The following is a 20,849-nucleotide window of genomic DNA, read 5'->3' on the forward strand; positions in this document are numbered from 1 at the left end:
CCTCACCGCTTGGGTCTGGCTACCACGTAGTCCCTCTGGCCCCTCCTCAGCATCTGCCCCTTCTCTTTGCCTCCTCCTAGGCTGTGAACACCTTCAAGGAAGGAAGCAAACCCCTCACACTGGTTCCAGACTGGGATCTCATTGACAGAAGAAGAGCAGCAGTGAGCTGCTTGGCACCACGGAGGGAGTTCGCATCTACAAAAATCCATGCCACTCAGTTCCTCTGTGGCCCTGCATTTAGGGACTTCTGGTTTGCAAGGAGACCCTGTCTGCCCGCTCACACCTCTGGAAGGGGAAGAGGATGCTTGTTACTCCTGGGATGCATTCATACACAGGTGGCCAGTGCTGGGGGCTGGGATGACATGAGCCCGTCATGTGCCAGTGGCCAGGGTTCTGCTGGCTTATTTGTGGGAGGATGGAAACTCTCGCGGAACGCAGCCTCCCTCACAAACCCTCACAAGCCCTCAAAGTCCATGCCGCAGGGGCCGGAGAACAATGGTATACCAAAGTGTGGGCTTTGAACTCAGACTGCCCGTCTCCTCATCCGCGGATGACTGAGTGGTACCTGGCCATGCCATCCTCACAGGACTGGGGCACGCACGATGGGAACACTACAGGGAAGCCCCATGATGTGGGTCTCACATTCTGGGCACATTCGAGGGTCAGTTACTGAGCCCAGATCTGTTTTATTTATAAGTCTGAGTGTTTAAAAAGCAGACCCGCCCCACAGCGGCTGAGGTCAGCTGGCCCAACAGTCCCAGCCTCCTTCAGAGGAGGGGGACTGGTACACACTTGTCACCGTCCCCACCACACCTTCCTGCCTTGGCATAGCCCCCACCCTCAGTTACCTGACCCTCGAAGGCCAGGCGTGCAGGTGGCAGGAATGGCCAGCATTCAGCCGTATCTCTTTCCTTCCTTAGCAATGGCCGCTCTGTTTTTCACATCCTCATACATCCTTTTGTATAGGCTCTAAGCCTTTTAACCATGCCGGGGGTGTAGAGAGCCACACCCCGCTCAGCTCACCACACAAACAACCCCCCATGAAGCAGCCCCAACACCCGCCCTTTCCTTCTGAGGGCCTGATTACATTCCCACTGGGAGCTGTTCTTTTCCCCTGGGGCCTCCGTGGCGATGTGCTTGGTCAGATGAGGAGTTCGGCCTTTCATAGTGAATGGTCTTTAATTACGATTCCCAGCTCTCATTAAATAATGAAGAGGCTTCTAGCAGGGTACCCAAGTCCTCCGATTCTGCACCAATGTTAAGGATAGTTCCTCAGTGGCCCATAAGTCAGTGGGAGATGCCCCTCGTTTTGAGCTTTGGATAGAGGTCACCACCGTGATCTGCTCTGCTGAAAGGCAATGTAATCCCCAGGTGACTATGAGAGTTCAAAGTTCCTCCAGGGACGTCCCCCCTCCCCCCATGAGCTCCACACTTGCAGCAACGGGAGGCTGCTGATAAGACTGCTCCCATGTAGCACTCTGGCTTTTTGTTGCTGATGTTTTAATATTTTCTTTATTTTAAGCAGGGAGGGAGGAAGGGCATATGAATGGGTATGCCAGGGCCTTCAGCCACTTCAAAAAAGCTCCAGATACATGAGCCACGTTGTGCATCTGGCTTTATGTGGGTACTGGGGGATTGAACGCGGGTCGTTAGGCTTTGCAGACAAGGACTTTAAAGGCTGAGCCATCTCTCTGGGCCCTTATGTCCTTGGGAAGGCAGGAGAGAACAGTCACCCAGACAGTCTTCCCTAGCTTGCTTACATACCCACCATTTCACTCTCTCCCAATTGGGCCCGGGAGTCCTTTATGTGGGACATTCCAAAGAAATGGCCTCAGGGAAGGAATCGCTTTTAAGGGTTGTATCAAAGAGGTCTTGGCATATACCAAGTCCTCCACAGCACATCATGCAGGACTGAAACCAGGAAACCCTGGGCTCTGGGGAAGCTCCTCCCCTGAGCCTTGTCTGAGAGCTTGTGAAGGGTAAACTTTGAAGGGAAGTTTAGGGACTAGGGACCAGGGACCTAGCTCTGACATGATTGGCACTTTCCGGTTGCAATGACTATGGAGCGAGGGCTGGCGGCTGCCCTGAGCTCCGTGCCCGGCCGGGCTCTGTGGGCACGCGTCTCAAATCGACCACGGTGCGTTCACATTCAAGCTGAGGAAAATGGAGTCCAGAGAGAGACCAAGTCACTGGGGGCTGGGGGGAGACGCATGAGAATGTCCACAAGGGGCATACGGCGTGTCTGACTGTGGCAAGGGTGTGCCTTCTCTCCACAGAGCCACGCCCGATCTTCTGTTCTCGGTCATGAAGGTGTCAGGAACTTGCAAGGACTGCCTAGAGGGCGAACGCCATCCCATGCTGGGGCCACGCAGCACTGCGACACTGGCTGCCCGTCCTCCACTCGAAAACGACGATCCCTCCTTCTTTCCCTTCCCTTTCCTCCCTTTCTTCCAATCCCTGCCCTTAGTGACTTCCTTTTCTACGAGTTTCTGAACAATTTCCGGAGCAGTCCCCAACTCCGCAGAGTCCCCCTAGACCCAAAGGCGGATTCGCCATCACAATGCACGGAGAAGTCACGGTCCTGCAAGCTGTCACGGGGGGCGGGGGGGGGGGTGTTCCAGAAACGTGCACGGTGGCCCTCGCCACCCAACAACCCTCAACTTTACTTGGTGCTGTTCTGGCCTCACAAGTGGGTAACTACCAGCCCTGCCACCTGTCCGGCTCATGCTGGACTCGGCGCAGTCAGTGAGTTTCACAAACCACATCACCGAGGCCCGCTGCACGGCTCTGAGGCGCGGCTTCCTTTTTGTGCCCTTGTCTCAAAGTCCCCGATATAGGAGAATCACTAGTGCGCTTCCTCTGGGGTAAGGCTGCTCTGGTTCCAATCAGTTGTGTGGCATGTGGGGGTGGGGCTGGAGAGGTTGTAGGTGTTTGCTTGCAAAGCTGGACAGCCCAAGTTCAGTTCCCCAGTAACTACACAAAGCCAGGCGCACAGAGAGCCACGTGCATCTGGACTTCGAGTACAGTGGCAAGAGGCCCTCCGTATTCATTTATCTCTGTCTCTCTCAGATTATAAAGAAGTAAATAGAAAGAGGAACAGACACCTAAGTTGCGCAGTAGCTTGCTGACGAGCAGGAGATGCGCCCTGGGTTGACAGCTGAGATGCGCGACAGCAGCCTGGCCGGCAGGAAGCGTGCTACAACGACAGAGCTGCCGATGTGCACGTGGCACCGGCCATCGGAAGCCCTCCACCGGCCAAGAGGGCTAAAGATACAGCCAGGCCGGCGTGGCCCCTGGACTTCTTGACATCATGGCTCAGTGGGGAAAGTGCAATTACCACTGAACCCTTAAGACAGAGTTCTTAGGCTCTGGAGAGAATTCCTAGACATCTATACACCTGGACAGTGACGAAAGGATGTTGTTGTTTCCACCCATCGCCAGCTAAAACATACAACTTCTTGCGGCTTAAAAAAAAATTTTTTTTTGTTTATTTCTGCTTATTTATTTGAGAGCGACAGAGAGAGAGAGAGAGAATGGGCGCACCAGGGCCTCCAGCCTCTGTAAATGAACTCCAGACGCGTGCACCACCTTGTGCATCTGGCTTACATGGGTCCTAGGGAATTGAGCCTCAAACCAGGGTCCTTAGGCTTCACAGGCAAGTGCTTAACCACTAAGCCATCTCTCCAGCCTCCCCCTGACTTTTCTCGAAGCAGGGTCTTACTCTGATCCTGGATGACCTGGAATTCACTATATAGTCTCAGGGTGGCCTTGAACTCACGGCGATCCTCCTACCTCTGCCTCCCAAGTGCTGGGATCAAAGGTGTGCGCCACCATGGCCGGCACTTTTTTTTTTTTTGAGGTAGAGTTTCGCTTTAGCCCAGGCTAACCTGGAATTCATTATGTAGTCTAGGTTAGCCACGAATGCACGGTGATCCTCCTACCTCTGTCTCCTGAGTGCTGGGCCCATACCACTTCTTTACATCATAAATATGGCCAAATAAACATATAGCTGGATTGGCGTGGCACCATAGCGGCTGATGTGATGCTATTAGCCGGGCTGCTCCATCTTTCACGTTAAGTGCATTCACCAGAAAGCAGGACAATCCATATATTACAACTTAAAACTATTTTCATAATATCTGAAGTTAACTAGCTTTCTGAATAATTAATTCTCTTACTGTATGCATCTAGAGCTATGAATATAAGAGGCTAATGGGATCCCTCAGATGGCTAAAGGGGTCCATTGCACTCTTAGGATTGTGTGTTATTAGCATTTGCTTTTGAAGGTACTACAGTAGATCTATAGAGAAGTTTAATAAGCCAGGCACAGTGGCACATTGCTTTAATCTCGGCACTCGAGAGGCAGAGGGAGGAGAATGACTGTGAGCTCAGGGCCAGCCTGGGACTATTCAGTGAGTGCCAAATCAGTCTAGGCTTGAGTGAGACACTACCTTGGGGGGTGGGGAGGGGTTAATAAGTTTTGCCTGGCAACGATATAAAAATGGAAACAGAAGGGCTTAGTAGTTAAGGCTTGTGTCTGTGAAGCCTATGGACCCAGGTTCAATGCCCTACTATCTACATAAGCCAGATGCACATGGCGGCACATGTCTGGAGTTTGTTTGCAGTGGCTAGAGGCCCTGGTGTACCCCTACCCATTCTCTCTCTGGAATAAATAAATAAATAATAAAATCAAAAAAAAAACCCAGAAATTCAAGAGTCTAATTGGAAAGAATGGGTTCCGTGGATTTTAGAGGGGAAAAGGAGGGTCATGGGAGGGGATTAGGGTCGTGGTATATTGTTTATACTTACAAAAGTTTTCAATAAGAGTTAAAAAAAAAAAAAACAGGAAAAAAGGAAAAGTTTAATAAGAACCTGGATCTAGGTTTGAAGGGGCAAGCTGGAGGAGCAGGGAGACTTGCGGAGCAGCCTGAGACCACACTGACGCCTGAATGGAGGGGAAGGCGAGTGCGCAGTGAACGGGAGGGATGGGCGCTTGGTGGCATCGGGCTATGTCTTGAAGCTGATCATACTGGAGTCCTGACTCCATCGTCCCAGGTGGGTGACTGTGCTGGGTGGCCACCTTCTGACATGGGAGATACTGGTTACAGTGGCTCTAAGTTCTGCAAAGCCCCTTGACAACTTCTTTCTGTTAATTTTATTTTTGTTTATTTATTTATTTGAGAGAGGGGGAGAGAGAAAGAAGCAGAGAGAGAGAGGGAGAGAGAGAGAGAAAGAGAGAGAGAGAGAGAGAGAGAATGGGCACGCCAGGGCCTCAAGCCATGGCAAACGAACTCCAGATGCGTGCACCCCCTTGTGCATCTGGCTAAGTGGGTCCTGGGGAATCGAGCCTCGAACCAGGGTCCTTAGGCTTCACAGGCAAGTGCTTAACCGCTAAGCCATCTCGCGAGCCCCCATGACAACTTCTTCAATGATGAGCCCTGGCACCTGTGGGCATTCCCCTACCCTATGCAACAGCCCCGCCACTGCTGGCAGGAACCCCAAACTATAAACCCAAACCTCTCAATAGACGAGTGAGTGTGAGACCCTGGCCGCCACGACCTGCCCCTGCTGTGCAAGGAACACGGCTCCAAGTTTGGCAAACGGGCGGTCCAGGAAGGCGGGGCACACACTCAGCTTACCAGAACCTCCAGGGACAGTACCTGCCTCTCAGTGATGGTTGTTTTAATTAATTATTTATTTTTTGTACGCTGTCCCTTGTGCCCTGAGAACCAAAGGCTGTGGGAGATGCCAGGTCTGTTCTCCTGCACACCTTCTACGCTACTATACTCAGTACTAAGAAAGGCAGAAACGTTTGCAATGATGCATCTTCCAAGCTGGGTCTTGAGTTCTGGGTGCAAACCTAGATAGATTTCATGCACTCTGGGACCCTGCTGTCCGCCTCCCCTTGACCATCCTCTGAGCTCTTGCCAACACAGAAGACCTAAGGGCCCATGAGCGAGCTTTGTGAAAGCTATCCCAACCTCTCCTGCTGTCAGCCCAGAAGCCACAAGGCTCTTGATGCCACCTGACAGCATTCGACCTCGGACTTACTGCACAGCCGGCTTGGCACAGGTGTGACGGTCGAAACGTCCATCTTGGGCCAAGCCAGTGCAAATCAAAAGCAGCCAAGAGAGCTGCCCAGGAGTAGAGCCAGTAACCATGGGGCACTGGCTGGTAAGGAGAAAGAAGGATGCCTGGAGAGCCTCCCTCCGGCTGCCCCATGCTGCCTTCACGGTTTGCCCCTGCTTCTTAGCGGCAGGGGACGGAAGACTGTTCCTTATGCCCTGAGAAGATGGGGTTCTGTTCACATTTCTGGACAAGCCACGAAGGAACAGCACTTTCGACCACCGTGGAGTGGCTCGAGGAGGAACGCGTGTGAAGGATGGTGGAGATAAATTGCCTTCTCTCCCAGCTGGACTCCCTGCTGTGGCTCCGAGGAGAGGCCAGCAGACATCTCGGGGCCCCATGCTCCAGGAGCTATGAATCCTAGTTAACAAGACAGAGGACGTGTGCAGCTTGGGCGGGAAGGAGACTGTTGGCCTTTATTAATCCCCACGTTACTGTTCACAAGAACTACAGTGTCCACACAAATAAAGGAAATGTCAAAGATCTCCCCCCACCACCTCCCGTGAGCAAAGAGTCATAAGAGGGTTACTCAATCAGCCTTGGAGATCAAACTCTGCCTACCTGCCTGGAGACAGACAGGACTTGGTAATTAGGTAATATTTATAAGGTGTGAAAACAATTGGCAGTCCCTGGCACCCGCTGCCAGGATCGGCTCAACAGCTCCCAGGTGGAAGTCCAGGTTCTCGGGAGCGTCTTGATGCCAACTAGCGCCTGCCACTCTCAGTGCCTTCTCTCTCTGCTGTAGGCTGGCTCTTGGACCAGCGCCAGGGACCCTGTCTTTGTGGTTGTTTTGAAATGAATTCTTCCATCCAAAATGGACCTTGGTCAGAGGAGAAGAAGGTTTTCCAAATACCAGGGGCCTCTCTGAATGCTTGTACAGGAACAGGCATGGGCTCCTACCATAAATGTTTGGTAATGCTCTCACCATAAATGCACCTGTCTTGCCTGGATGGTAAATACACTTCCTGGGCCAATCTGTAGCCAAGAATCTGATTTCTGGCCACCACCATTCATTTATCATCCATCCTTCCATCCACGTATTTGCTGAGGAGTGAACAATAATTCTCTCTATAATCCCAAAGACACAGAGACGTAGAGCCTTACCCAATACGGAGGTTGCAGGGGAATGGGAGAGCCAGAATTTCAGCCGTGGTAAGGGGGAGAGAGGAGCATTAGTGTCCGGAGAAGTGGTCAAGCCAAGGCAGACAGGAGGTTGCCCTGGGAAGCAGGCCTTAGGCAGGCTAAAGAGGGAAAGCTAGGTGCAGAGGAGGACCAAGCTTCTTCAGGGAGGAGGAGAGGCCTGCTGGGACTGGGGAATGGCCAGCAGGCTGAGGCAGGGGTGCCAAGGGACGATGGGGCCGAAGAGGGGACAGAGCAATCACTGTGCATGACACTGTGATGTTTTATATTGAGAGTCGACTCCACAGGACCTAGAATCGCATGCGAGGCATGATGTGGATGAGGTTAGCCCGTCAGCGTGACTGTGAGGGGCTTTCTTGAGTAGGTTCACTGAGGCGGGAAGTCCCACCTGAACCATGGGCTGAGGTCCTGGTATTGAAAGGACAGAGCTGGCTAGGGAGCAGCATGCATCACACTGCACTGAATGTGACTTCTGCCTTGAGCTCAGCCACCATGTCTCCCCTCCGCCCCACGATGGGCTGTGGTCCAGGACTGTAAGCTGAAGTAAACCATTTCTCTCTTTTTTTTTAAAATTTTTATTTATTTATTTATTTGAGAGCGACAGACACAGAGAGAACGACAGGTAGAGGGAGAGAGAGAGAATGGGCGTGCCAGGGCTTCCAGCCTCTGCAAACGAACTCCAGACGCGTGCGCCCCCTTGTGCATCTGGCTAACGTGGGACCTGGGGAACCGAGCCTCGAACCGGGGTCCTTAGGCTTCACAGGCAAGCGCTTAACCGCTAAGCCATCTCTCCAGCCCCCATTCCTCTCTTGAACTGATCTTGGTCAGGCATTTTGTCCCAGGACAAGAAGCTAAGTGATGTGCCACCAACCTTGGATGTTCCTGCAAAGGTTTCAACAGGGGCAAACAGCCCAGCCTGGCACAGCTCCTTATCCCGAAACACAGTCTCTAGTGACCGAGACAGAGAGAGAGCAGTTGTCCTGACTGCCCTCAGAAGCCATTGCTGACCTACAGACTAGAAAGTCCAATTATTTACACAGCGCTTTCTTGTCCCAGGCCTCGTCTGGTCTGCCCTGTAGACTGTCACATTTTAAAGGCCACAGACTGAGAAGAAGTGTGTTTGATTACTTTATCTGCTTCAGAGATAAAGAAATGGATACTTAGGTACCAAGCGAGGGCACCAAGAATAAAGTGTTGACCTAAGATTTGAGCCTGAACTGCTGGACTCCCAAATCTACTTTCTTTTTCTCCCCACCCCGCACCCCACCAAATCTAGTTTCTAACACTGACTTGGATTGTCACATCTGCCACTTAAAAAAAACAATGGCTGCACACCTGCTCTTCTGCCAGGTATGGTGGCAACCCTGGCTGATTCAAGGATGGACAAGATCCTTGGTTTAAAAGCCCCGCAGTCCACGTGAGGTGAAGGTACTGGCTTCCCAGGGGCTGACCCCCTGACAGGGCCTTGGTAACTGAATGTGGAGGATTACAAATAACTCGGTGAAACCGAGAATGGCAGGCAGAGAAAGGCTGATGGGAAGCATGTTGCATCGGGACATGGGATCTTGATCTCATTTCTCATCTTGCGTTCACCTCCTGCAGATCTGAGAGGCGCTGGTAAGGCGGGGCCCGCCGTGGATGTCAGTCCTGTCTCCTGCTGCACAGCTCTTCCAACACTGCACGTCCGTCTTTGCTCAACCCACTTGTTCTCCATGCAAACGCTCAGGAGAGCTCTGCTGCCCATCCCTAACTGCTCAGCCCTAACTATTCCGTGACCACCTTCATCTGGCCTGGAATTTTCCCAGCAGTCTCCTGTAGGGTTTTGCAGACTCGACAGCAAGTCCTCTGCAAGGACTTTTCACAAGACAACCCACACGATGGGGTCACGTGTCTGCTCAGGTCATTCCGCCAAACTGCCTCACACCCTCAAAGGCTTCCCGCAGCTCTAGGAATGTTACTGTCAACACCTCACCAAGGAGACACTTTGGGGCTGGACAGATGGCTTGTTGGATAATGTACTTGCCAGCAAAACCAAAGGATCTAGGTTTGATCCCCCAGTACCCACATAAAGCCAGGAGCACAAGGTGGCACATGCACCTGGAGTTTGTTTACAGTGGTTGGAGGTTCTGGTGTGCCCATCTCCCCCCCCCCCATATTCTTAAATAAATGAATAAATATTTTTAAAAAATGAAAGAAGGGCATGGAGAGATGGCTTAGCAGTTAAGGTGTTTGCCTTCAGACCTCAGTTTGATTCCCCAGAATCCACGTAAGCCCAGTACACAAGGTGGCCCATGCATCTGCAGTTTGTTTGCAGTGGCTCGAGACCCTGGTGTGCCCATTCTCTCTCTCTCTTAAATAAATTAATAAACTTTTTAAAGACAGGGCTGGAGAGATGGCTTAGTGGTTAAGGCACTTGCCTGCAAAGCCAGAGGACCTCGGTTTGATTCCCTAGGACCCATGTAAGCCAGATGCACAAGGGGCCACATATGTCTGGAGCTCCTTTGCGGTGGCTAGAGGCCCTGGTGCATCCATTCTCCCTCTCCCTCTCTTTGCCTCTTTCTCTTTCTCTCAAATAATTTTTTTAAGTTAAAAAAAAAAAGAAAATACTCTGCCAGCCTTTGCTTCTGCCCAGCTCTCCCAGACTCCCCTCTGATCCAGCTCCCGTTGTCCCTTACCCCAGAGACTTTGCACACCATCTTTCTATCCAGCGCTCTGCGGGGCTCGCTCCTGCTGCCCTTTACCTCCCCCCACACCCCAGCGCAGGCCTACTCCCTCTAGTGCCAGCAACCTAAGCCTGCGGGTCCTTGGGTCCTCGCGTGATTGTCTTCCCTATATAATGCAAACACCGTGACGCACACCTTAGCTTAGACTTACAGCACACACTCAACCAGTCTAAGAAGCTGAGCGCACACTGAGTCCTGGCTGAAATGACTCGGAGAATTAAATAAAACCTGTGAAGAGAAAGGGGCCAGTATGGCATCTGGCTCAGGCAAACCGCTGCCTGGTCTGGTTTATTTATTTTTATTTTATTTTTTTAACCACAGGGCTTCAAGCCCAGCTCCTCCAGTCAATAACCTTGTCAAAGGCAGCAAAAGATGCCTGATGCATAAAAGAAATCTGCTGGCCACAAAATATAAGGCAAAATAGTTAATGCTTTTTCTGCTATGGTATATGGTTTAACTCTACCAACACTCACTGCTGACATCACCTGTAATGAGGCTGAGGGGATGGAGCCCTTACGAAGCAATTATGTCATAAAGGCTTTATTCTCAGTAAGGGAGACTCGTTCTCAAGAGAGCTGCTGGCCCTGCAGAGTCCTCTCTTCCTCCTCATGCTTGCTTACTATTTGTTTATTTTATTTGCAAGTAGAGAGAGAGAGAAAAACGAAAATGGGCACATCAGGGCTTCTTGCCACTACAAACAAACTCCAGACGCCATGTACCACTTTATCCGTCTAACTTTACATGGGTACTGGGGAATCGATCCAAGGCAGGTAGGCTTTGCAAACAAGTGCCTTTAACTGCTAAGCCTTCTCCCCAGCCTGCTTGCTGGCTTTGCTACCATAAGCTGAACTTCCTTGAGATGTAAGCATCTTCCCAGTCTATCGGACGTTGAGCCCGAATAAACCTCTTTGACTTTCCAAATCATCCAGTTTCAGGAATTCTGCTACAACAACAGGAAATGTACTGGAACAACAGTGTACTAAGTGTGTGCAACACAGTAAAGTTAAGCCAAACAGTCAAACCTACCATATGCCAGTTCTTAAATAGTTATAGGAATCATGGCTGCAGAGATGGCTTAGTGGCTAAGATGCTTGCCTGCACAGCCTAAGGACCCATGTTTGACTCCCCAGATCCCATGTAAACCAGATGCACAAGGTAACATGTGAGCGAGGGTGTGCCAGGTCACAAGGTGGCACACTTGCCTGCATTTGGACTGCAGTGGCTGGAGGCCCTGGTGCGCCAAGTCTCTCTCTCTCACATAAAAAACAGAGCTATAGGAATTATGGGGTGTCTGAAGATTTTAAAATGTCTGATCCAAGGATGTTCTGGGCTTGTAAATCAAGACTGGAGTCGACCTTCTTTTGATCTACTTCCATTGTTTAAAACAACAGCGAATGCAAGTCATTTCTGAAAGAAGTGGATTAAATTAACAACCCTCTAAGGGGTTGCCTGAAAAATACGGTGGCACTCTTAGCATGTTCTGGCCCTACGAGCTTCTGGAAGCCCCACAATAATTTTTTGAGAAGACATGCTGGGAAGGGCAACTGTCTACAAAGGATTGAAATGCTCATATCAGGGTTTCTTCTAATAAGACTGGGTCGTTCAAGCTCATTAATGTGGCGAGTGGAGATGATTAAACTGAAAATAGAACAACATTAATAATTTCTCCAAAAATAGCAGAAAAGCATGGTTTCAATGTCAGGCTCTCTTTAAAGCAAGCATGGATATGCTTTTTTTGTTTGTTCATTTCAATGAAAAATGTCATGCTCTTCCTCAGTGGATTCTGATTTAAAAGGGGCGAGTTACTGGGCTTTCTCCAGCAGTACTGGGTGCTCTTAACCAAAGCAGGAAGGGGTCTTTAGCATGGGGAAGGTAGATGAGAAAGGCATTAGCCGCCCCCAACCACAAACAAAACCCACTTTCTAAATACCCAGTGCTGGCTTATGAGCCTGAAGGGTACACAGGCGGCCCCTGTCCTCTCTGTTTCCTCTGCTTTCATGACATTATCTGGTGTCACTTTAATTAAGCCATCAAATCAAATTATCAGATCAAGTGGTCCTGATTCCACTGTGGGCTGAACAGGTTTGCTTAAATTAATAAACCATATGTTTCATGTTGTTGGAAGCAAAGTTATTTTCCTCCTACCACTGTTCCAAAAGTCTTCACAAAAGACAGCATTCGGGGCTTGATTATGGAAAGCTCTTCCATGTGTCTGGGATGGCTTGCAGAATAGATGAAATGACAGCCTATTAAATCCTAAAGTCTGTCCAAGTTATTTACTGACAAAGGGCAGAGTGGCAAATTGGACATTCCTCGAACATCCTCTGAACCTAAATATTGTCTCCATTTACTGGAACCAAGGCTGTACTTTTTTTTTTTTTTTTAAGTGGGTGATATCCACAGAGTCTTTCTTCGGCAAGAATTCAGTATTAGGATGATGGTTCCTGCCTTTCACTTTGGTGACCTGGGAGTCCATGTCTCTTGGGATTGACTCTGGCTGCATTCTGTTTTTAACCAGTACAGCCCATCATGCTGACAGACAATTAGAACATATTTACCCGGTACCCAGTTGACGCTGTGCCTGTTAAACATCCCAGCCGGGGACCAGAGCCGGTGAGGAGCAATGCTCATTCCACTGAGGCTCCCGTGACATCTCTGACTTGAAAGATGACGGTGTCTAGTTAGAAAGTCAAAGCAAGGGCTGGAGCGATGGCTTAGTGGTTAAGCCACTTGCCTGAAAAGCCAAGGACCCAGGTTCAGTTCCCCAGTACCCATGTAAACCAGATGCACAAGGCAGTGCATGTGTCTGGAGTTCCTCTTCAGTGCCTGAAGGCCCTGGCACAGCCATTCTCTATCTCTCTCTGTCTGCTTCTTTCCCTCTCACTCAAATAAATAAATAAATTTTAAACAAAGAAAGTTAAAGCAAACAATTTATAGTCAAGGTCACTACCATTATTTGGAGGTGGGGAGAGAGCCCCAGCCTCGTGTACCCCAAACACATGTTCCACCCCTGAGCTACATACATCCCTGGGCCCTGCCTTAGAGCATTCCATGGCCCCTCCATCTTAGTGGGAGGCCTCTCCTGGTGCAAGGGTCAAAACTGAGTTCTCAGGCAAATCTTTTCTGGACCTGTTTTACATTAATAAAATGTCAATGAGGGCTATTTTCTATGCCCATTCATTTTCATATTGTTTGCGGCTGCCTTCATGCCTCAGGGACAGACTTGAGTAGCTGTAACAGAAATCACAGGGCCTGCAGAGCCAAAAATAATGACTATCTGGCCCTTCACCAGAAAAGTTTAGGGATGACTCCTGCCTTCCATAATTAATTTATTTTCCTTTCTCCTATAACAATAGCGCAGTAAATGCATAAAACATCATCACTTTCGTGAGGGGGGCAAACGCTTCCGATGAGGATCCACTGGAGAATGCCAATCAGACCAGCTTTGTTCTCTTTGAATCACTGGAAGATTACAGAAAAGCACCCGGCCCTTTCTAGATCTTTGCTTTTGCAGACTGGTGACAGGAAAAGGACTCTTCTTTATATTGCCCTTTTATGCCCATTCCTTGCAGATCAATCACCCTGAGCTCCTTGGCTGCCCGTGGTGGTTGGCATCTGCGGGTGGCTGCTGCCAACACAGCTGTCGAGTGATGGTAGTTTGCTCCGGGAAAACCAGAGTAGCATTGGGCCAGGTTGAACTCCATGACACAGACTTAGCCAAAAGGGGCTAAGCCTTAGTTATTAAGGAAAGGGGACTCAAAAGCACAGAGGAAAACTACTGCGTCTGTAGTAGTGTGGATAAAATAAAAAAGAGAAGGGATGGAGAGATGGCTCAGCAGTTAAAGGCGCTTGCTGGCAAAGACTGGTTGCCCACATTCGACTCCCCAATACCCACATAAAGCCAGGTAAGAGGCCCTGGTGTGCCCATTCTCTTTCCCCTTCCTCCTCTCTCTGTCTGTCTTAAATAAAGAAAGACACTTAAAAAGGAAATATGAAAGATGTATAATAGTAAGTACTGCCAAGGACAGAAGCTGCATAACAGGATGGGTGGCAATATAAGTGCATGCTGTCACTACGGAAAACAGTAGTAAGTCAGTTTCCCAAAACTATCAACCGACAGCTATGATATGAACCAGTAATTTTACTCCTGATTTTTATCTTATGTGTCCAGAGAAGCATCAGTCATAATAATCCAACTGTAGAGATAGGTCAGTGGTTAAAGTACCTCCCTGCAAAGCCTAATGTAGGTTTGAGTCCCCTGTACCCACATAAAGCCAGACACACAAAGTGGCACATGCATCTGGAGTTTGGTTGCAACAGCTAGTGACCCTGCCACTCCCATTCTCTCTCTCTCTTTCTCTTTATCTCTCTATGCTTGCAATAAAAAATTTAAAAACCATACAAAAGCTCAGAATGCCCAGTAGCTGACGAACACAACGTACTGTATCAGTATGTCTGTATTCTTTGACCATCAAGTGACATTTACATCTGATACAAATCTTAAAATTTTTACATTAAATGGGGCTGGGGAAATTGCTTAGTGGATAAGGCATTTGCCTGTGAAGCCTAAGGACCTGGTTCGATTCCACAGGACCCACATAAGCCAGACATACAAGGAGGTGCATGCATCTGGAATTCATTTGCAGTTGCTGGAGGCCCTGGAGTGCCCATATTTTTTCTTTCTCCCTCTCTATCTGCCTCTTCCTCTCTCTCTCTTTCAAATAAAAAAATAGCCAGGCTGGCACATACCTTTAATCCCAGCACTTGGGAGGCAGAGGTAGGAGGATTGCCATGAGTTTGAGGCCACCCTGAGAATACATAGTGAATTCCAGGTCAACTTGAGCTAGAGTGAGACCCTACCATGAAAAACCTATATATTACATTAACTGAAGGAAGCCAGAGACATGTTCTTGATCTGGTAACAGAACAGAGAAATCTGTGCAGACAGCAAGCACATCTGTGGTTGCCAAGGGGTAGGAGAGGGTGGATTGGGGAAAGGTAGGAAGAAGAGTGGGGAATATGTGCTCAAGTGGATGGGTTTCTTTCTGGAGTAATGAAAATGTTCTAGAAGTAGATGGTAGTAATAGTTGTAAAACTTTGTAAATACTGAACACTTGTAAATGAAAAATCTTTATGGTATGTCAATGAAATCTCAATAAATCTATTATTCAATCAGATAGGGGAGCTGTAGGGATGGCTTAGCAGTTAAAGAGTTTGCCTGCAAAGCCAAAGGACCCAGGTTCAATTCCCTAGGACCCATGTTAGCCAGATGCACAAGGGGGCGCACGGGTCTAGAGTTTGTTTGCAATGGCTAGAGGCTCTGGCGTGCCCATTCTCTCTTTCTCTCTCTCTTTCTTTCTCTCTGTCCCCCTCCCTCCCTCTTTCTCTTTCAAATAAACAAATTTAAAACAAACATAGGGATATGATTCAGCAATAAAAAGGAATGACTTACAGATATCTACACCAACGTGGACAAATCCCTGGGCCCTAATGTTGGGGGAGAGACAAACACAGATCACAGTTGCCTGGGTCTAACAACTGGCAGAAGACCCTTTCTTTGGCCCGGAAAATGTGCTCAACTGGGCTGCAATGGTGACTGCGAAACTAGACATCTACTACAAGTTATCAAATTATACCTTTCAAGCTGAATTTCATGACATGTAAATCATATATAAAGTCTCAAAAAGCTGTAAAAACGTAGGAGGACGAGGGTTGTGGCTCAGCAGAGCACTTGCGTGAGGTTCTGGGTTTAACATCAAGCACGTAGAAAGAGAAGAATGAGGGCTGGAGAGACGGCTCAGCAGTTAAGGCGCTCGGCTGTAAAGCCTAAGGATGTGGTTTCGAGTCCCCAGTACCCATGTAAAATGAGATGCACAAAGTGGCACATGCATCTCCAGATGCAGTGGCTGGGGGCCCTGGTGTGCCCACTCTCTCTTTATGGGTCTCTCTTCTCACTACCTCTCTCTACTTGACACTTGCCTGGAAAGCCTAAGGACCTGGGGTCGGATTTCCTAGCACCCACATAAAGCCAGATGCCCAGGATGGTGCATGCTTCTGGAGTTCATTTGCAGTGCCTAGAGGTCCTGATGTGCCCGATCTCTTCCTCTATCTCTCAAATAAATAAATCAAGGGGTGGAGAGATGGCTTGGCGGTTAAGGCATTTGCTTGCAAAGCTAAAGGACCTCGGTTTGATGCCCCCAGGACTCACGTGAGCCAGATGCACAAGGTGGCACATGTGTCTGGAGTTTGTTTGCAGTAGCTGGAGGCCCTGGCGCACCCATTCTCTCTCTCTCTCTCTGCCTCTTTCTCTCTCACTTTCTCAAATAAATAAATAAATAAATAAATAAAAGATTTTAACAATAAATAGGAATCTTTCCTATATTACTGGCAGAAGAATAAAGCCATTTGGGAAGACTATCTCATAATGTTTAAACAAACTTAAATAAATATAAACTAGAGGATGCAGCTGGGCTATTTGGCCTTGAGACATGAGAAGACACGCTTGAGAATTTTTCATAGTCACTAAAGCTTAAAGGTATGTCATACCGTCCTGTGCACTCTACATTCTGGCAGAGTCACACAATGGAGCTCACCCATGAGAAAGAACAAACTTATGACACGCGACAACACAGATCACGGTGAAAAGGAATGAGGAGCACAGATACCAAAGAAGGTGGCCAGAGACCCCAGAACAGGCCACAGCCAGCAGGCCAGGGGAAGCTACCTCCTAGTAGCAATGACTGCTGTGGACACTGAGGAGGGAGAGGTGGGGGAGTTCTGGGGTGCTGTGTCTGCGTTTCTTGACCTGAACACTTGTGGCTCAGGTGTCTTTAATTCGTGGGAATTCATCAAGTTGCTCCTGTGATTGATACATGTCCGTCCTTCCCTCCCTTCCCTTTCCTTCTCTCTCTTTCTCCCAACCTCCCTCCCTCTCTCCCTTCCTTCCTTCATCTCCCTTCTGTCCTTCTGTCTGTCCTTCCTTCCATCCATCTTTCTCTGTCTTCCTCTTTCTTTCTCTTCTTTTTGGAGGGAGAGAAGGAGGCCGACTTTTTTTTAACAGCATCTTTAGACACTAGTTTGGAAGTATAAGGTAAAAATGTAGAAGGAATGACTGATGAATTGAATTACTACTCAAAAGGGCAAATGCATATACATATGCATATATATATGTTATTGCACAACTGCTTCTATTTATCATTCATGCAAGCTTGTTTTTTCTTTTCTTCAGAGAAACATAAACTCTTAATATCAAGTCCTAATTCCTAGCTGACTTTGAATTCCTTTTAATTTAAATGAATTTGGGAGGAGGAATCTTCCTCCAGGCCAGGGCACTCAATCCAGACTTACCTTTTGAAGCTTCTGTCCCCAGCGGGTTTTCCAAGAAGTCGGCCAGGTCATGGTTCCAGGCATCACGGACGGCCGACTTGGACACCACCCTGTCATTCAGAGGCTGCTGCGGTCGGAAGTTATTTCTCAGGTACTCCACCGACTTGACGTGGTCTTGCTGCTCCGTGGTAAAGATGGAATAAAAAGCTTCGAGCTAAAGAGAGAACCAAAGGTGGGTCGGGGGAACAGCCCCACAGTTAGAAAAAAGGTATGTGATGGGTGATAAGTGCACAGACTGGGAGAAAGAGTCCAGACCAACGCCGATCTGCCTGGTGAGGTCTCAGGCTAGGACCACCAGCAGCGGGCTGACCTGGCCACAGATGCCCGTCTTAGGGGCAGAGGGAGCTCTCAGAGGCTGAGCCTCACGCCTGCTTTCCTTGTGCAGGACCTTTAATCCATGCTGGAGGTCCTGGAGGCACAATGCTGAGCGTGAATGGCAGCCCCAAATCACCTGCTCTGGGACCCTCAAATCTCTGCTGCACTTCCCATCATCCTAACAGTTTCTACCTGATTGGTGAATGGCGTGAGCAAATAATCATTTCACCCATGTTCAGTGCCCACAATCAGTTCTTGGGTGCCAGGCATGGTGGCACATGCCTTTAATCCCAGCACTCGGGAGGCAGAGTAGGAGGATTGCTTTGAGTCGGTGGCCAGTCTGGGACTACCCAGTGAATTCCAGGTCAGCTTGGGCTACAGTGAAACCCTGCCTCAAAAAAAAAAAAAAAAAAAAAAAAAAGTTCCTGGCCCATGATAGAACCTGATAAATACTAGTAATTTAATTTAATTCTTTTTTTTTTTCCAAGGTAGGGTCTCACTATAGCCCAGGCTGACCTGAAATTCACTGTGTACTCTCAGGGTGGCCTCAAACTCATGGCAATCCTCCTACCTCTGCCTCCCAAGTGCTGGGATTAAAGGCGTGTGCCACCACGCCCGGCTAAGTAACTTAATTCTTTTTTTAAAATTTTTTTTTGTTTTATTTGTTTCTTTGAGAGCGACAGACATAGAGAGAAAGACAGATAGAGGGAGAGAGAGAGAATGGGCGCGCCAGGGCTTCCAGCCTCTGCAAACGAACTCCAGACGCGTGCGCCCCCTTGTGCATCTGGCTAACGTGGGACCTGGGGAACCGAGCCTCGAACCGGGTTCCTTAGGCTTCACAGGCAAGCGTTTAACCGCTAAGCCATCTCTCCAGCCCAAACTTAATTCTTTTTTTTTTTTAATTTTTATTTATTTATTTATTTGAGAGTGACAGACACAGAGAGAAAGACAGATAGAGGGAGAGAGAGAGAATGGGCGCGCCAGGGCTTCCAGCCTCTGCAAACGAACTCCAGACGCGTGCGCCCCCTCGTGCATCTGGCTAACGTGGGACCTGGGGAACCGAGCCTCGAACCGGGGTCCTTAGGCCTCACAGGCAAGCGCTTAACCGCTAAGCCATCTCTCCAGCCCCAAACTTAATTCTTAATAACAACTCTCTTCTAGAATAGGAGGCAGTGTTTGGAATCAACCAAGTCACAAAGACATTCAATACTAAAAGCATGATGTAATGGCTTGAATGGAAACATGTTCCCCCATTGCCTCAAGTGTCTGAGATGAGGCCTCCTCCCTGAGCCTTTGGGACGTGCAGCCTGGCTGGAGGAGGCGTGTCCTGGGGGCGGGCCTTGGGGTTTGCCATCTAGCCCACAGTGGGTCTGGGGCTGGATGACCCGTGCTGCCCCCTCTCTGCTCTCCGTGTGTGAAGGTATGAACCACCTACCACCCTTGCCCCACCATGATGAGACGCTCCCTCTTCCAACCCGCCCCCTCCGTGCTGCCCCCCACAAAACAGAAACCTATAAGCCCGAAATAAACCCTTTCCTCCCACAAGCTGCTTCTGCAACACACGGGTGAAGCACATTGCCCGAGTTCAACGCTTATTGATGGGGAATTGTGGTGGTTTGAATATAAATGGCCCTCTAGCCTCAGGTATTTAAAAAAATATTTCATGTATTTATTTGCATGCAGAGAGAGAGGGGAAAGAGGCAGAGTGAGGGAGAATGAGCACGCCAGAGCCCCTTGCCGCTGCAAACCAACTCCAGATGCATGCGCCATTTCGTGCATCTGGCTTTATGTGGGCACTGGGGAATTGAACGTGGGTCATTAGGCTTTGCAGGAAAATGCTTTAACCACTTGGACATCTCTCCAACCCCTTGTGTATTTTTTATTTTTCTTGGTTTTTCAAGGTAGGGTCTCACTCTTGCCCAGGCTGACCTGGAATTCACTATGTAGTCTCAGGGTGGCCTCGAACTCATCGTGATCCTCCTACCTCTGCCTCCCGAGTGTTGGGATTAAAGATACACGCCACCATGCCCGGCTTCCCTTGTGGATTTTTTATTCAGCTTCCTACTTCGTCTTCAGCAGATGGGACCCTACGGAAGCGGGGGCATCACTGGGGACAAACCTTGAGTCCAGCCCTAGATGTTTGGAGTCAGCTCGTGCTGGCTGATGCTGGCTGTCCTCTCCCTGCTGTGGGTATGTGATGGAGTGAGCCAGCTTCCTCCACCACGATGAAGCTTCCCCTGGAAACTGGAAGCCTGAAGTAAACCCATTCTTCCTATGAGCTGCCCCTGACTGGGTGTTTGTCCCAGCAATAAGAACTGAGGTGTTTGCATGTGAAGCCTAAGGATCCACTCACGTTTGATTTACTGGTTCTCAGGTAAACCAGAGGCATAATGTGGTGCATGCATCTGGAGTTTGTTTGCAATGGCTAGAGGCCCTATGCATCCATTTCTCTCTCTCTCTCTCTCTCATGCACACACACACACTCACATAAATATTTTCTAAAAGAAGATAGCTGTAATAGTAACCATGAACAAATTAATCACATTCTCTAGAACTCCAGCGTACTTATCTGAAAATAAACAACAGTATGATCATAGGAACTATCTTGTAAGATGGGCTCAAACCTCTGTGGGTCACTCTGCATAGCTGTAATCAAGAACCACTGCTATCATTGTTATAAATATGACAAAGTGGCAGCCACGCAGCACTGGCCAAACTCTTTGGGGATAGCTAAGAAAAAAAGAGAAAACCTCAGAGCTCCACCCTCACGTTTCTGTCACCAAAAGGAATTCTTTGCAGCCCTCCACATTCACGTCATTAAGAAAGGTCATTCTGCCTGTGAGGATGGAGCTGTGATTGGCTGTCATGCCTGGCCTTGTCGATGACAAAGATCATCTTGTCACCAAAGAAATGGACTGAATATGAATTGCCCCAAAATGCTGACTCCTTGAGGGAGGGGAATGAGAAGGAGAAAGATGGACTGAGCTGTCCCCAAACCGTTTGGTTCCTCCAATGCCACCCAAGCATGCCTGTCCCAGGACAGGGAGGCTGGGGGAGGGGCGGTTAGAAGATGCTTCCAATCAGGTACTGAGGGGCCGTGGTTGGCTTTGGGGAGCCAGATGGCGGATAATATCAGTGTATAAAATAAAAAAGAGAGAT

General features: G+C 49.0%; 1 protein-coding gene across 3 annotated transcripts in view; it reads right to left on the bottom strand.

Annotated features, from left to right (window-relative positions):
- Nucleotides 1-20,849, bottom strand: part of Ptprg (protein tyrosine phosphatase receptor type G) — an 873,855-nt gene that overhangs the window by 120,880 nt on the left and 732,126 nt on the right. For all 3 annotated transcript variants that reach the window (XM_004661265.2, XM_004661264.2, XM_045136198.1), the window contains exon 8: nucleotides 17,337-17,529. In XM_004661265.2, coding sequence (XP_004661322.1) covers nucleotides 17,337-17,529 — 193 coding nt within the window. The remainder of the gene's footprint in view (nucleotides 1-17,336; nucleotides 17,530-20,849) is intronic.

The sequence above is a fragment of the Jaculus jaculus genome, chromosome 16 (assembly GCF_020740685.1).
Source record: "Jaculus jaculus isolate mJacJac1 chromosome 16, mJacJac1.mat.Y.cur, whole genome shotgun sequence".
Lineage (NCBI taxonomy): Eukaryota > Metazoa > Chordata > Mammalia > Rodentia > Dipodidae > Jaculus > Jaculus jaculus.